This window comes from Quercus robur, chromosome 12 (assembly GCF_932294415.1).
Source record: "Quercus robur chromosome 12, dhQueRobu3.1, whole genome shotgun sequence".
Lineage (NCBI taxonomy): Eukaryota > Viridiplantae > Streptophyta > Magnoliopsida > Fagales > Fagaceae > Quercus > Quercus robur.
In genome coordinates, this window is record NC_065545.1 from 39,904,979 (window position 1) to 39,921,708 (window position 16,730).

The 16,730-nt window shown below is 34.3% G+C and overlaps 1 protein-coding gene across 1 annotated transcript; it reads right to left on the reverse strand.

The window, feature by feature from the left end:
* Positions 1 to 6,071: 6,071 nt before the first annotated feature.
* LOC126708507 (F-box protein CPR1-like) lies at positions 6,072 to 7,944 on the reverse strand. The gene is made up of 4 exons (XM_050408297.1): positions 7,044 to 7,944; positions 6,758 to 6,894; positions 6,554 to 6,607; positions 6,072 to 6,155 (listed from the first exon to the last, which is right to left on the reverse strand). The coding sequence occupies exons 1-4, from the start codon at positions 7,942 to 7,944 to the stop codon at positions 6,072 to 6,074; spliced, it is 1,176 nt and encodes a 391-aa protein (XP_050264254.1).
* Positions 7,945 to 16,730: the final 8,786 nt, after the last annotated feature.

Below are 16,730 nucleotides of genomic sequence, written 5' to 3' on the forward strand. Positions count from 1 at the left end.
CTTCTTTTAAAAGCTCTTTTAATCATTGTTTTGTTTTTGTTCTTTTAGGAAGCAATTTCTCATCATTGTTAACGGTTAGAGTTTATACATTGCATTTATTTAGCACTTGAAACTCTCATCGTATATAAATATGGATGTAAATTAGTTTAATTATATAGATGTAAATAATTTCTTAAGAGAAATTCTATAATTGTTTATCCTCATATCCTCTCTCGAGTTTCTTAAGTGGTCTAAAAATATAAATTATTGGGAAAAGTTATAATAACACGTATTATGAATTTGTGATATTCTCTAATTTAGGTGCAGGACAATAGCTTTCAAAATTTCAACTGAAGTTGTGTATAAACGGAAATTTTAAGCTAATAAATATATTATGATATTCCCTAATTTAAGTTATGAGTGTTAATTCGGGTTAGCGTGTCGGGTTTGTGTTGTGTTGAGGTAGGGGTATTCGATTAAATGACTCAACCCGAATCCAATCCATTTAATAATCGTGTCATGATCAAGGTTGTCAAAATCGGGATCCTACGTAGGATCGTGGATCGTAGGATCGGATCGTGGATCGTAAGATCCTACCTATTTTCAAATTTTAAGCAAAAAACCTATTGATAGTGACTTTATATGTTATATAATCACTAAAATATGAATCCATCCATTAAAAAAAAATTGCATCATAAAATGTAATTTGCACGCACTACATCGTTCTTATGTCATTCTAACAAAACAAAATATATTTAACTTTTGACATAATGTATCTAAAAAGTTCAATACATGTTTAATTAGCAACTAAGTATCAAAATATTATCTACACATATGGAAAATGTTTTCCAAATTCTAAGTTCCAAATCCAAAACAAGTTAGGCTAGTTAGCATATAAAAACTAGCTAACTACAAATTTACAATATGTAATCCAAAAGAGAATTCTCAATCTAAGGTAAACTAGCTAATTACAAATATGAAATCCAAAAGAAGAATTCCCATTCTAAGGTTCTTCTAATCTAATCATTGTCATTGTCATATCCTATTTCATCATCTATATCCTTCCTAGTATCAACATCCATGGCGTAATCATCGAAATCCCTAAGGTTTTTTTTGAGATTTTATGTTGACATAGGGGTAAATTTGGGACTTCAATTCATTATTGGGCTTCTGATAACTCGTTGGGCTTATGGGTTTAGGTGGATTATCTTACCCAAATGAATCCCACTTAAAAAAAATTATTAAAAAAAAAAATCAAGCCAAATTGTAAGATCAGTAGGATCCCATACGATCTTACATATGATCCTACCATTTTTGCGATCCTGCTACGATTTTAAACTTTTTGGTGAGGTGGGATTGTAAAATTGTGTGATTTTACGATCCGAATTGCGATTTTGACAACCATGGTCATGATCTTTCAACCCTAACCCGACTTGTTAATAAGGTAGGTTAACCTGACCCAATCCACTTGACACACTTAATAAACGGGTTGTGTTGGGGTTGACACGGATGTGACACAATCCATTTCAACATGCTTAATAATAAATATAACATCTATTTAGAAATAAATTTTTTTACATCCTAAAAGTAGTGTATACACTTCAAGTCTTTAACTCACATTCAAAATATTTTAGTTTAACAAATATATAACATCCATTTAGAAATAAGTTCTTTACAAAAATATAAGAAGATTTAGAGATTTAGGGTTTGTAGGTGTGGGTACCTAAGGACCGAGAATGAAGTTGAAGAGTTGTAGTGCTGATGGGGGGATATCACGGGTCCGCGAAGGAAATTCGCCCAAGGAGAGGAAAGGATGAGACAAAGGACTTTGAGGCATTCCAATTGGGAAGAGGGGTCTAAAGAGAGAGAATCGGTGATAACAGGGGAAGTTTCCAGTTTGGAGTAGCTTGTTGCCTTCGCATTAAAGGTGGGCAACAACTTTATCAGCTGCATTGATGAGAAAGTGACCTGAACAGTGTAGATCACACTAAGCAAACTCCTTCTACCACCTTCTTCAGATGTAAAAAGAGACAAGTGTCAGGAGGAGAGATTTGTTAGGTAAAGATGGGAGGTCAAGATGTGAGGAAGGGAGGAGTATATAAGAAAAATAGGGTTTACAGAGAAAGAGATCGAGAGACAAGTATCAAGAGATAGAAAAGAAACAAGAAGAACACTTAGAGAAGAGAATGAACAGTAACATTTTTTGTATTACTTTGGCCTTCTTGGGCTAGCTTGTATTAAGAAATTAGCTCATCTATTTAATAATATCATCCTTTTCTTCCTTGTTTTCATCCTTGTGCTGAGCCCCCCTCTTGTTGTTTGTTTCCCTCTCTTACAAATTTATTGTTTTGGGCTAAAGGTCATCAAATAGCCCATGGCCCACAGCCCAACCCAGAAACCCGACGGTCCACCGGGCTAATAGGCGGCTCGACCCGTTGTTATTGAGGCCCATAGGTAGTCCATTGCCTAGTGGGTGAGGCCGTGGATTAGTTTTAATGCCCACGGGTACCCGGTGGGCTAGCCCAGTAGCTCAACTTGTTGCCCAACCCGTTGGCCTAACCCGTTGGCTCAACCCAATAACTCATAATTCATAACAAAAATATATAGGAAGTGTATGAAGGATTGATCTTGAGATATTATAGAGGAATTTTTTAAGAAAACTCCCTTAACCACTACGATACTCAAAGTAATTGTGCTAAACTTAGTTTATTAAATATATACTTTTCTAGTAGTCTAACAAATTTGAATTAACCATTTGACATCTTTTTTCATTAAAAATAAAAAACTATTTTAAGTCTTAATAAAAAATTAAAAAAAAACTATAGGTTTCCATCAACAAAACAAAAAATTAAATAGATTTGGCTGTAAAAAAATTTGTAATTAAGTATTAAATTATTTAATTCTTTCATTTAAAAAAATAGATTGATTATTTTCTTATAAAAAATTGATTCTTTCCTTATAAAAATAATAAAAAAATATGCTAACACAAGCCCATGGGTAGCCCATTAGGCCCAACCCGATAGCTTAGCTCGCAAGCAAAATAGGCATTGCCCATGGGCAAGGTCATAGGCTGAGGTTTTCTTTTTCGGCCTAACCCGACCCGACCTGACTCGTTAACTAGTTAATAGCCCATTATGTCCAGCCAATTGTGCCCATGGGCCAAGTAAAAATAGGCCGGGCTGGCCCAACTCGGCCCATTGACGACCCTTATTTTGGGCCAAGGTTGAACTGAACCAGTTACTCTTCTAAGTGGGCTTGGGCTGCCAGTCTTTCTGGCTCTTACAGTATGGTTTAGAGATCTAGGGTTTGTAAAAATTCAATTTCCGGTTATATCCTTTGTAAGTTTTTGTAATTATTTACTTTTTTTTTAAAGTTTAAAATATTGGTTGGATATAAAAGGTATTTGACAAGTCTAAAATAAAATGAATATTTATTTGTTATTTGAGTTAAACGGGTAGTGTTAAATGGATCATTTCGGGTTGACAAAAATAAATTAACTTGTCAAATGTGTCTGTTGTGGGTCACACAAGTGACTCTGTTATGCCCCGTTTCTTATCGTGTCGCTTTCAGGTCAACCCGTTTATGACCCAAACCCGTTAAGGCCCAACTCTAACTTTGCAAAAACCTATATCGGGTTCGTGTCGTGTTTCACGGGTTGGGTTAAACATTGACACCCCTAATTTAAGTGCATGGCAATAGCCTTCAAAATCAAATCCCAATTGAAGTCGTGTATAAGTTGCCTTTTATAAGATATAAAAGTAGGGTACAAAATTCTAGCCAATGATCGAATTTAGAAAATTAAAACAAGTCAAACCTGATTTTTGATTGATTGAGCCTTTATCAAAACATGGACATTTCTATTGATAGAGAAATGATTGAATGACAGTAAAAATCTATACGAAGTGTACCTTCTTTGAGCTGGCATTTTCACACTTCAATCTTGAACATTAAATGACTCAACTAATGAATTATTACATTATCATGTAATTTGCCAACTAAAAAATTTAACAACTTCCTTAGACAAGAGGTTACCATAGCTTTGAAATCAAAAACTATTTCTTCAACAACATATTAGGGTTCTGTTTCCAATTGTAATGAATCAATTTCATAATATAAATTAAATATTACAAATTTAAAAGTGTATTCAATGTTATATGATTTTAAATTTTGAATGATATGACATTTTACACACTACTAACATCAATAGTGTATGAAATGGTTGGATGATACATTCAACCTCCCAACTTATTCCAAAAATGGTTGAATGACACGTGTAATCATCTTTGCACTCACATTTCTCATCTGAATATGGTTATATCTATTTTTGAGTACAAGCAATTATCATCATGACTTCCCAAATACTCCTTACCGAGTGTAGCAACAACAAACGAAATACATTCTTCTATTGAATTGTGTTCTGCAAAATTTCAACAGTAAACACCATAGTCCAATGTTGAGTTTCAGAAAAAACTAGCTGCAGCTATTTCCATTTCAAAAGGAAGTTGAAATCACAATTTCCATACATCCAGAACATGTGAAACCAATGTGTTGTTGAAACAAGCAACGGTGAACAATACACCAACCTATAAACCCCCCAGCACAATCATTGAACTACAATGCCCTGCAATAGTTGAGAATCATAATTGAACATATGGTGATTACAAACTCCCATTAGGAAGCGAGTTTGGACACTTAAATATATGAATTAGAGTTCAATAATCAACATTTTGTATGACCAAAAAAAGTATAGTATATGTTAAAAATGTTAATTGCATCAATTGGTTTTCTGTTGTCCTAGAACAAGATGAATAGATAAATTAACCAAAACTGGTCATCCAACAAGGCAAACATTATTAAAAATAAAAAAGGAAAAATAGCAGTTAGACATGTTTTTTATAAGAAGTTTCCTTACATTGTGAATAACCTTCATTAGAACATTAGTGGTAGCCTATTCACACTGTACTAGGATGTCAAAGTTGTAAACAGGGCAGTTTTCACATCAAAAACTTGAGCCTCTACCCAAAGACCTACTTCTAAGTTCTATCCAAATGACTTCTAGCAGTACAGGGCACATTCATCCTCCATTTATATCAAGCAGCATTGAAATCAGTTTTGAACCATTCTGAAGAAGGGGAAGTTATAAGAGTTGCAAAAGCATGTAAGCTATAACTACACTACATGATTAAAAGTCAAATTTGGTGACAGGGAACAACAAACCCGACAAAGAAACTAAGACTGAAGAGAGTTGAAGATACATGCCATGCTACTGGCAAACAATAGGTAGCCTTTCTCATTCCTCCACCAGAACACTCTAGCAAGTTCTTTATAAAACCAAAAGTCGTATCCAGCATGTTGTAAAGATATGAGGGGATATTAGCATAAAAAAGAAACACCAGCAAAAAAATAAAAAATGAAAATAATCAATATCCACCCATTGAAACATAAGAACTATGCTGCAACAAGAAGGTATTTCAACAAATAAAAGGAAAAATAGAACCAAAGACATTAATAGCTCCGCTTACATTCTTAGCCTGAAAATTTTATGAAACTTGGACACATCCTATATTCCTATCATTATTTGCAAGGGTACTCATGTGCATAAAGAAAATATATGATCAGAAGGTCATTAAAGAACAAAGCATATATACAACTCAATAACCCCCAATAATAAATATATACAAAAAATTCACTAAAGAAAGTTGATGCATTGAGTTTAAAGCCAGAAACACCATGTTACATTCTCTTCAATGAATTCCCTCAATAAGATATATCTAAAAAGGATTGACATAAGTTTTCCATAACTTTATGATTTCACTACCAATTTACTAAATATATTTCTGGTTATTTTGCATGACCACATGTCACTATATATTATGGTCATTATATTACTCTTAAAATTTAGAAATATTGCTAGATTTGACTATTTAGAGACCAAAAAAATCAATGAAATCACCTACCACTTCTGTACTTATAAGAGATGCCACTTGCCCAAAGGCGAATAGCATTGGCCTAAGGCACCACCTTGAGCAGATAATTGCAATTCTTGAAAAGTGCTCAAGCTTCCCAAACATTTAAAATGAAAAAATAAAAGTTCATGAGTCATTCTTCAAAAATTCTTCCACCAACATAGAATGAACTGAAGCTCCCAAGTCATCCCATTCAGGCACAACTAGAACCTTAAATGCCAGAGGCAAAAAACAAGGAATCCAACATGATCTAACATCTTATAGAAACCCATAATGCAATGATCGATTCCATTACATACTCAACCTTAAGAGGCCAAACTAACACAATCGACCAGACGCAAACGAAGTATCTACGAATATGATTGAAGACACAAACAATCTAACTTCTGTTAGATAAGGGTAAAAATGATAAAGTTTGTCTGAACAACACAAAAAATTGACAAATTGGACAGTATTTATTACTTTTGAAAGATTCAAGTAGATTTTACAATCATCTTTTATCCTTATTGCTTTTCATTTTCATCTACTGTTTTCCCTAACAGGTTAGGATTAGGATCCTCTGATGGGCTTTCATTCCTGGTAAAAACAAAGACCAACGTGTTAAATACCTCATGTACACAGAATGCGTAAAACAAAATTCTCCTGAAGATTACATAATGCATCTACATTATTCACAACACAACTTAACTTACACTTTAACAATACCCACAACTAGTCGTCAAGATAGTTATACAACCTAAAATGATGACACCAATACTAACACCAACAATTAAGTTAACAAAAACAAATTCATCGAACTCTTATCATTTTACCTCTTCCTCCTGTTCCTCTGCTCTGCCGGGATCAATCACATTATCACCATCAAGCAGAAGAAGACTCCCAACACAAGTTGCTGTCCTAAACCAATGTGGCAAATTCTGAATCTCAACCCCCTCGCACCTATTCTTCTCTATTTCATACCAAACAAGTTTTGTTAGGTTATGCCGGCGCATCTCCAATAAAATTTTCTTCTCATTCTTTGAAAGCATTAAAGGTTTGCAATATTTGAAAGCCCAAGGCACCGAACCTCGCTCAATTTTACAAATTGAGTCCAAGAACTTGCTTCCCCATATTCTTTCATCAACCAAACATCTATTTCAGCCCCCAGATCAGGAGTTACAATAAAACAGAGTTGTCCTTTCAACACTTCCAAACATGTCCCCAACTCAACTTCTCGTTGAACCGGTGTTTTAAAGACCAAAAATTTCTCGATGGCAAGATCAAACGCAAGAAGGCACTCTACACCCAGTGGAATATCCATATCATATGGAGTATCCTCAGCTATTGACCAATGCAACACTCCATTCAACGACACCGAATTAGAAGATACTGTGCATTCCTTTTTTGGCCATTGTTCTTCAATCTTTCTCCAAGAATGCCACCTAAGACTATATACCTTCACTTCAAACTCCTTTAGAGGCTGACCTCTGTTATAAAAAGCTATAACCCTTAACACCTTATAGTCGTCATTACACAGGTCGTACCCAAATGCTATTTCGTTATATTTAGAAAAGTTGAAACCAGAAGGTTTCGACATTGGTTCCGGTGGCAATATCCTGTACTTTCGGATCAATGGATTCCAAATCGCAATTTCATTGGTACAGTGATGAATTTCAAGGGTAAAGTGATGAATGCAAACCAAACTGTGGCAACAGTCTAAAATGCTAACTAGCTTACCTCGACGGTACAGTGGCTGATAAAGTTTGAAGGCCTTGTCGAAGTGATTCTCGATTGGGAAATGGACGGAGTAGCAATAATGAGGCAAACCATCAGTGACTTTCTCGAGAATGAGGGTGCGATCTCTGTTAGTCTCGATGGAGCGGTGGAGATGTAACTTGATGAAATCTGGATGCTTGATTAGGGCGTACCATGACTTGGAAACGCAGAGGAAGCGTAAGAGTGATTTCACTGGTAATCGGGATAGTATCTCGGTGATTATCTCTACCGGAAGATGCGACATCATGAGGTGACAATGGTGATGGTGAGCTTTGCGGTTAGGGATTGCTATTTCCAGATTTCAAATTTTTTTTTTTTTTGGGGTAAAAACCAGATTTCAAATTTCAAATTTCGGGTCCGTTTGGTATGGATTCTTTTGGCTAAAAATTGGAAAAAAAGAAAAGAAAAAAAAAAGGGAGTTTATTGTTGTTATAAGTGCTCGTTTGGTTCCACATTTTCAGCTCAAAAAGCGCTTTTTGAAAAAAGTCAGTCCTAAATTTGCGTTTGGTCAAGCCCAAAACGCAACTTTTATCAAAAAGTTGCGTTTTGGGCATAGAGCAAAAACGCGGACAAACGCGAAAAATTTTATGGACCTCTGAGGGTCCATAAATGAAAACGCGCAGTGCGCGTTTTGGATGGTTACCGTTGCTACGGTAAAATTACGGAAATACCCATTCAGAACATCAACTCTTTCGGAAACAGTAGATCAAGAACAGAAAAAAAAAAAAAAAATAGAACAGCTCTTTCGGAAGCAGCAGATCAAGAACAGAAAAAAAGAAAAAAAAATTTAGAACAACTCTTTCGGAAACAGTAGATCAAGAACAGAAAAAAAAAAAAAAAATTAGAGCAACAACTCTTTCGGATCAACAGCAGATCAACAACAACAACAAGAAAATTAGAACAACAGCAGATCAAGACCCTCCGGCGGATCAAAAAGACTGACGACAAAAAAAGGGGAGGGAGAGATTTACCGACCATCCAATCTTCCCGATGATCCAAGAACAAGAAAAAAAAAATAGAAAAAGAAGAAGGAGAGCTAGTTCCTTCATTTGTTTCGAAGTGCTAAGAGAACAAAAAAAAAAAAAAAATAAAATAAAATAAAGAAGAAGAAGGAGAGCGACTGTTCTGGCCTGAAGTGCTAAGAGGAAAAAAAAAAAAAAAAAAAAAAAAGAAGAAGAAAGAGAGCGACTGTTCTGGACTGAAGTGCTTAAGAGGAAAAAAAAAAGATGAAAGAGCTGTGTGAATGTTCTGGATGGTGCGTGTGGTAGGAATAAAAGAGGAACGAAGGAAAAAACAAAAGAAAAAAGTGTGGGTGGGTACGTGGGTGGAGGAGAAAAAAAGAGGGAAAAAAAAAAAGAGAAGGTAAGGAGAGCCCGTGTGTGTGTGTGTGTGTGTGTGTGTGTGTGTGTGTGTGTGTGTGTGTGTGTGTGTGTGTGTGGAGAGAAAAAAAATTATATCATAATATTTTTACAATAAATCTTAAGGTAGGTTATTATTAGCTAATATTGGTGAGAAAAAAATAATTTTTTTAGAAAGAGAAAAAAATAATTTTAATAGTATGTTAAAATTAAAATTAGTATCAATTTTTATCACAATATTTTCACAATACTTTCATAATAAATCTTAAGTGGTAGGTTATCATTAGCTAATATTGGTGAGAAAAAAATATTTTTTTAGAAAGAGAAAAATTGATTTAAGTATGATGAAATAATTGATTTAAGTATGAAACAAACTCACATAAAAAAAAAAAAAAAAGTATGAAATAAATTCCCTTATATATACATTGTCCTTTTTGGTCATTTACCCCTCAAAAAGCCACTTTTAACAGTTTTTACCAAACACTCAGCTTTTTCATTATGCACTTTTTAACAACTTTTACCAAACACTCAGCTTTTTGAAACTCCACTTTTTCATTATGCACTTTTACAAAACTCCACTTTTTCATTATGCACTTTTTCAAAAAGCTGAACCAAACTCACCCTAAGTACTGTTTAAAGTTATTTGACAAAATGAGGGGAGAGACTGAATTTCAACAACGGTGTTACTAAAATGGCAAGAAAAAGTACAATGGGTCAGGGGAGAGAAAAACTGCCCGAAATGAAAACCAACTGTGGCAATGGCATTGCCAAAAATGAGAGAAAAAAAAAGAAAAAGAATTGTGGCAACTAAGTTGCCGAAAATGGAGGAAAAAAAAAATGCTACATTCACAATATTTTTCACAAAAAATTACAGGTGATTAGTTGTTATTGGTTCAAATTTGAATCTAACACTAAGATTACTTTTTTGCCCCAATAATAATAATCAGTAACAACCTGCCACTTAAAATTTGTTGTAAAAATGTTGTGGATGTATGTATCATTTCTAAAAAAAAAATTGTGGTGCCGAAATAGAAGGAAAAAAAAAGTGGCAAATTGTTTTTTTTTCCCTCTATTTTGGCAATGCCATTGCCACAAAACAATTTGCCACTTTTTTTTTTTTTCCTTCTCTTTCGGCACCACAATTTTTTTTTTAGAAATGATACGTCTACAACATTTTTACAATAAATCCTAAGTAACAGGTTGTTACTGATTGTAATTATTGGGGCAAAAAAATAATCTTAGTGTTAGGTTCAAATTTGAACCAATAACAACTAACCACATGTAATTTGTTGTGAAAAATGTTATGAACGTAGAATCTTTTTTTTTTCCTCCATTTTCGGCAACTTAGTTGCCACAATTCTTTTTTTTCTCTCCCATTTTCGGCAATGGCATTGCCACAATTGGTTTCAATTTCGGGCAGTACAGGCAGGACAAGAAATTTTCTCTATACTTTTTCTTGCAATTTCGGCGGTGTTACCGAAATTTAGTCTCTCTTCTCATTTTACCAAATAACTTTGAACAATACCTATAACAACAATAAACTCATTTTTTGCAATTTTTAGCCAAAAAACTCAAAACACGTACTAAAATTCGTTTTATCATTACACGTTGCCGAAATTCAGTCTCTCTTCTCATTTTACCAAATAACTTTGAACAGTAGCTATAATAACAATAAACTCCATTTTTTGCAATTTTTAACCAAAATACTCAAAACACGCACTAAAATTCGCTTTATCATACATACTCAAAAAAAAAAAAGAAAAAAAAAAAAACATTACATTATAGCATAGGACTAAAATGGAAAAAGCTGGATTTACCTCTGTCACCGTCAGCGGCTGCAAGCCACTCTTTTTATTTTTATTTTTTTTTTATATATATATTTTCCTAAGGAATTGGATCACATTCACACAGTGAGAGAGAGAGAGCGGCTGCATTGCCTATTATGATCCCATTTGCATTATATTTTTTCTTAAGTATTTTCTGGTCAACCTTTTCGACATCTATTTTGCATTGCATATTATGAAAGAGGTAAATCTAACTTTAAGGTTTAAGGTTTTTTTTTTTTTTTTTTTTTTTTAAATTTTAATGATTTTAAGGTTCCCGAATTTTAAGGAATTATTTTTAGAGAAATTATTTTTACACGCTTCTATACAAAAATTTTAATTTCTGTTTTTTCGAAGTGTTTTTGTCTGAGCGAATATTTTCATTTTCAGTTTATTTAACCAGTCTTACTCTTGATAAATTAAACATATTGGTTATACCTAGCATCAACGTTGTTGTGGTGTAGTGGTTGTCACGTCAGTCTTACACACTGAAGTTCTCTAGTTCGATCTTGGGCAGCAACATATCAAACTAAATTAAAACTTTAGGCCTGTTTTGAGTGGAGTTTCTTTTTCATGCTTGTGGAGTTTTCGAAAACTAAAAAGGCCTGTTTTGAGTGGAGTTTTCACGGCTGTAGTCTGGAGTATTAAAACATCAAAATTTATTATAATATCTGATATTTTTATTGAAATTATTGTTTCACTATTTTTACTAAAAACTATTTTGGACAAAGAATGCCATCTTTTAGCCGATGAGTTCTTGATTTGTTAGCCAAACTACGGCCAAAGGTACGGTACGGTGATAATACAATTTCATTCCGGACAATATTTCAGATGCATTTTGCTTGCATATCATCTTCTTATATTGTTCTCAATAAAATGACATCCTGATTACTTTTCCAAAAGATTATCATCATATGCTCCTAGACAAGGGTAATATGAGCAAATTTGTATGGCTAGAACTACAAATTTTCTTGTGTTAACTTGAAATTTTTTCTTTTGCTCAAACCCCATCTACTTCAGGTTCCTAGCAAAAGAACAAGAACTTCCCAAATTCTCAACTAAGAAATACTACTGGAAGTGAATTATCAACATATGCAGTCGTGCTATTCTTGTGTTGAGGTAGACGAATAATGCACTTTATGTGAGAATAAGACGATGAAATTGTCTATGTTTTGGAACTATTAGTCTTCTCAGAAGTCATGATAGCTATGTTTCAGCAAATGCATAACATAACATAAGGGGAATTATTATGCAAACACACCATGCGCACATGTATAGCACATGCACTGATATATTCAATTGGAGTGGCTTAACAAGGAACTAAACTTTTACACCTGTGTAATTAACACATCACTTAAGAAGATATCCATAAAGTGACAAAACACTGGATAATCTTGTCACTGAATATCTTTTTCCTTTCATCAAAATGCCTTGTTTTAAGATTTTACAAATCTTGGATTCACTAGTACTTCTCAGCTCAAATATTTGTATACAGACAATTCAATGCTCACAAAAAGTCTATACGATTGTTATGTACAAATTAGCATGAGTTCTTTTTGTCTTTTTTAATCAATTGCACAAGTGAACCTGATTTCATGCTCCTAAAATGGTAGCAAGGCAGCATAAAATTCGGGATCTATATGCAAGTCACGTGACCATTATGAAGACATAGGAGTTTATAGAATAAATAACCTAGGAAGCACAGACATGGATACAGGTACAAGTATGACATGGCAATATGAGCAATTTTTGAAAAATCATAACATGACATGATAGGTACGACACCGATATGACACCGGTACGACATGAGTATAGCACCCTAAATGAAGAGTTCATATTTTCTAGCAAACAACCTTTTTCTTTTCTTTTGCACACACAGACACAAACAAGCACAAAATGGGGGCAATCAAGAAGCTAACCTAAACTTCTAGTTGCATTATGCAGGCAAGCCCAAGCTTGCAACATGAATGCATGTTGACAGGCAAATACATTGATCTCTTAAAGACAATAAGAACTACAGTTACAGAAAACAGAGTATTTACTTCATTTATCCGACACTTCTCATCACATCACACAACCTTCAATATCGCATTGATATTCATTGAATGATCCTGTTCAGCAATCTCAAAATGCGGCTACTAAATGTTTTTTTTTTTTTTTTTTTGAAGGGCTACAAAATATTAAATTAAGAAAATTGCTGCATGCAAAACTTTGGACCAGGTTTTGATCTCTATTTCACTAATCAGCATCAAAATCCAAATACATTCTATAGGCATTTCTATCAGAAGAGTAGTAACCTTCTATCAAATTATCAACTTGGAAACCATATTTCTTGTAAAGATTCATAGCAGGAGTCCTCAACGGATCAACATGAAGTGTTATACGGTGAACATTTCTGGTTCTACATTTTTGAATTGCTGCTTTCAACAATGCCTCTCCATGTCCTAGCCTCCGAAAATTCTCCTTCACTGAGTTTATTTTCAATCAAAAAGAACACCCAAATTTAAGAAAATAGGTTATCTTCAATAAAGACAAAAACCTGAACAATAATAAATAGTTTCACCAATTTAGGAATTTAAGGGCTTGCCAAATCAGTCTCATTTCCACTGAATAAACCAGTTCGAAGGACGAGGGGGGTGCATGCGAGCACATATTTTATTCTCATTTCTTTTATTCTTGGCTTAAATATACTCCTTGTCCCTAAAATTCAACCTATGAGCAAATTTAGTTCCTAGAGTTTATAGTGATTGGGTTTTAGTACTTAGATGATGTGGTCAAATTAAAAACTGACACATCATCACTTTACGGGAACTAAAAGCGATCAGTTTGAGTTTGTTAGGGGCTAAAACTGATCACCTTAAATTTTTGGGGATTACAAGCAATCGCTTTAAGTTTGCCAAGAAGTAAAATTGCTCATGAGCTAAAGTTAGAGACCAATTTTGGCCTTTATTCTGTTTTGGTACTTTCATCAAATGGGTGACAAGCATATTTGAAGTTTCACCAACTCACAACCCCACACAATAGGGGACACAAAACTTTAGCACTTCAACTATTCAGACACGGATAAAAATCATGAATTCCAAACCGGCTGACCATCCCTTCGTTCAATTTCAAACTTAAGCAGGGATACAATTTCTACTCCTATTACAATTGAGCACTAGTTTGGACTACGGATTATATATATATGTAGATTATTTCTTTCTTAAAGCTGCAAGCTATAGACCTCATTGCGTCTTTCTTCTTCACCCTGTTGTCCTCTTTCTTCTCCATGGCTAATTGGGTTATATTGATATAGCTGATACTTTCTTCTTTCAAGGATTCATAGGCCTCCTCATATTTGCTTCTGTGAATAATTTGGGAGAAAAGAAATAGGTGGTTTCTTGTAGCTAGCATGCTACTTTGATTTAATTGATTGAAATTTTCAAATTAAAAAATAAAATAAAATACAATAAAAGATTCAGGAGGAATCCCTATAAATTATTACTATCGCGAGGGATTTATAAGGTACTAAGCTATTATATGTTGTTAGATTCAAAGCAATGGCTTTTTGTTTAGCGTTGGTATTGGACTCAGTATTAGGCTAGTACTGAACTTCAAGATGACTCATCATTTGATATGCAGTTTGTAACTAGATAAATAATTGAGGTGCTTCTGATATTCAAAATTGCAAAATGGGAATGTTAAAATCTATAATAATGAGAAGAACAAATTGAAGAAGTAGAACTTTTGGAACAAATGTACAATACAGAAATATAAGATATACAATAATACTTTACTCAAGTATAAGAAAAAAGGGTCAAGGTTTCCAACGGATATATCTAAGTTTTGAATCCCCCCTCTGTCATTATATCTATTGAATTATCAAAAAATATGTATAAGAAAAGTGGGGAAATGTTTTAGAGAGTTCATTCTATCTTGCCTGAAGGTGATGCAACAGAAGCAACAGTTATATCAGAGGGTTCCTATTTCCTAAGCTCATGTAAAACCTGTTCTTTTGAGATCTCTGAAAAAATATATTCCTGGGAGCTTGTTCTTGTAATATATTTCTCAAGTGGAATCTCTTGAATTTGGATGGCTAAATTGTGTATTGTTTTTCTTTTTCTTTTTTTGGTTGATGGAGGTCTATCATACATCCCAAACCATTGAAGCCTCTTTTTTGGGTTGCTTCCATTTTGTGCTTTTAAGAGATCTGGGTGCAACTGTGAGAAATTGGTACCTGCATCATAAACTTTGTCCTTTTTAGTTGAAAATAGCGTCTTCTTTCATCTCATCTTTTTCTTGGATTGAATTTGCAATGAATTCCCAATCTGCTGTGCTCAGTTCTACTAGTGATTATGTGGGCTATTTAACATGTCTTATTGCAAAAGATTTAAAAGCTTAAACTTTAGCCTGTTATAGGGACTACTAGGGAAATGCTACTACAAGTATTCAGCTCTGGTTTAAGAAAATTTGCATCCACTTCATTTCCTCCGCTGTCTCATTTTTAGTGCAGTTGATATTTATGAAACAACCCTGGAGTTGATTTTGTAAAAAATAACTATGCTATGCGGATATAGGTTTTGAAAGCGCGCACCTCCACATATGTGGATACGGTTGATATTTATTAAAAAAAAAACATGTAGATGTAGGTTTCAACAGTGACTTTTGGCTTGATTTCCTAGATCATGATAGGACTGACCACACATGACTTGGGCATATCTTCCAACAAAGTTTGTAAGATCACTTAGTTGATTGTGCACCTTTCTTTATTTCATATCGTCTCATGTGCATGTGCATTTGCGAATGTGTGCTTTTGTCAATCTCTGGTTTATACTTGTGTGTTTGTTTGTTTTAGAGTTATTAGTGTTTTTCCATTAACTCAAATGTGCTTTTGGAGACATAATATTTTATTTCATGAGCATAATAGGATTTTAGCATAATATACTCCACAAGAATATTGGGCTATAAAATATAAATTTTCCACGAGATGCTACATGGGTATGGAGGAGTCTGCTTATAGACTTTAGAAATCTTGCTAGGCAGTTTCTAAAGCATAAAATTGGGCAAGGAGGATGGCCCCTTGCTTCCTAGCATGATTTTTGAATTATATATGATGCTGGATGCATGCAAGGTCTAATGCTTTAGTTGAGATTCAGGCCGAAGCTCCAGGTTAGTCTTGCTAAGAAAGATTCTGTGGAGTTGTCTGCTGCTAGGTCTGGTATTTTTAGTTGTGCTAAAACCTGGGAGGCAATAAGATCTAAGCTCCCAGTTGATGGAGGTTGGTTTTGCATTCATCTAATATACCAAGACATTCTTTTATCTGCTGGTTACCTATCAAAGATAGATTGACTGCCTTGGATAGACTATTGAAATGGGGTTATCAAGGTGACTATATGTGTGCTTTCTGTAGGGGCTGTGTAGAAACCAGGGATCACATCTTCTTTGAATGCCCTTTCCCCATGAGGATATGGCTCCAGATTGAAGGATTCTTTGGTTAAGAAGGCAGACATGGTCTGAAACCCTTCAATGGGGTGTTTGGGCTTGAATGGAAAGTTTCTAAAATCTGTAATCTGCTAAGTTGCTTGGGCTGCTGCAGTATAATTTGGTTCCAAAGAAATGTGAGAATATTTAATAAAATCATCATGACTAAGAAAGCATTTTTTTTCTCCTCCAAATTGGTAAGACACACGCATCCAGTGGGCCTTGAACCCATGACTTGACCCGCCAACCAATTATTACGGGAGAAGGAAGTTCCAGTTGAGATATTCATGCTTTCAAATGGGATGTAAAGGCCAGGATTGGTTACTGCAGGAAGTTTACATGCTGCTTACAGAACAAAATTCTTTGCAACTTGTGGGGCATTCCTTGCT

Coding starts and splice junctions, on each gene's coding strand:
- LOC126708507 (XM_050408297.1), bottom strand. CDS start 7,944: ATGTCGCATCTTCCGGTAGAGATAATCACCGAGATACTATCCCGATTA. Junction 6,608..6,757: donor CAGAGGAACAGGAGGAAGAG/GTAAAATGATAA, acceptor TGAATAATGTAG/ATGCATTATGTAATCTTCAG. Junction 6,156..6,553: donor ACGCATTCTGTGTACATGAG/GTATTTAACACG, acceptor CTGGCATTTAAG/GTTCTAGTTGTGCCTGAATG.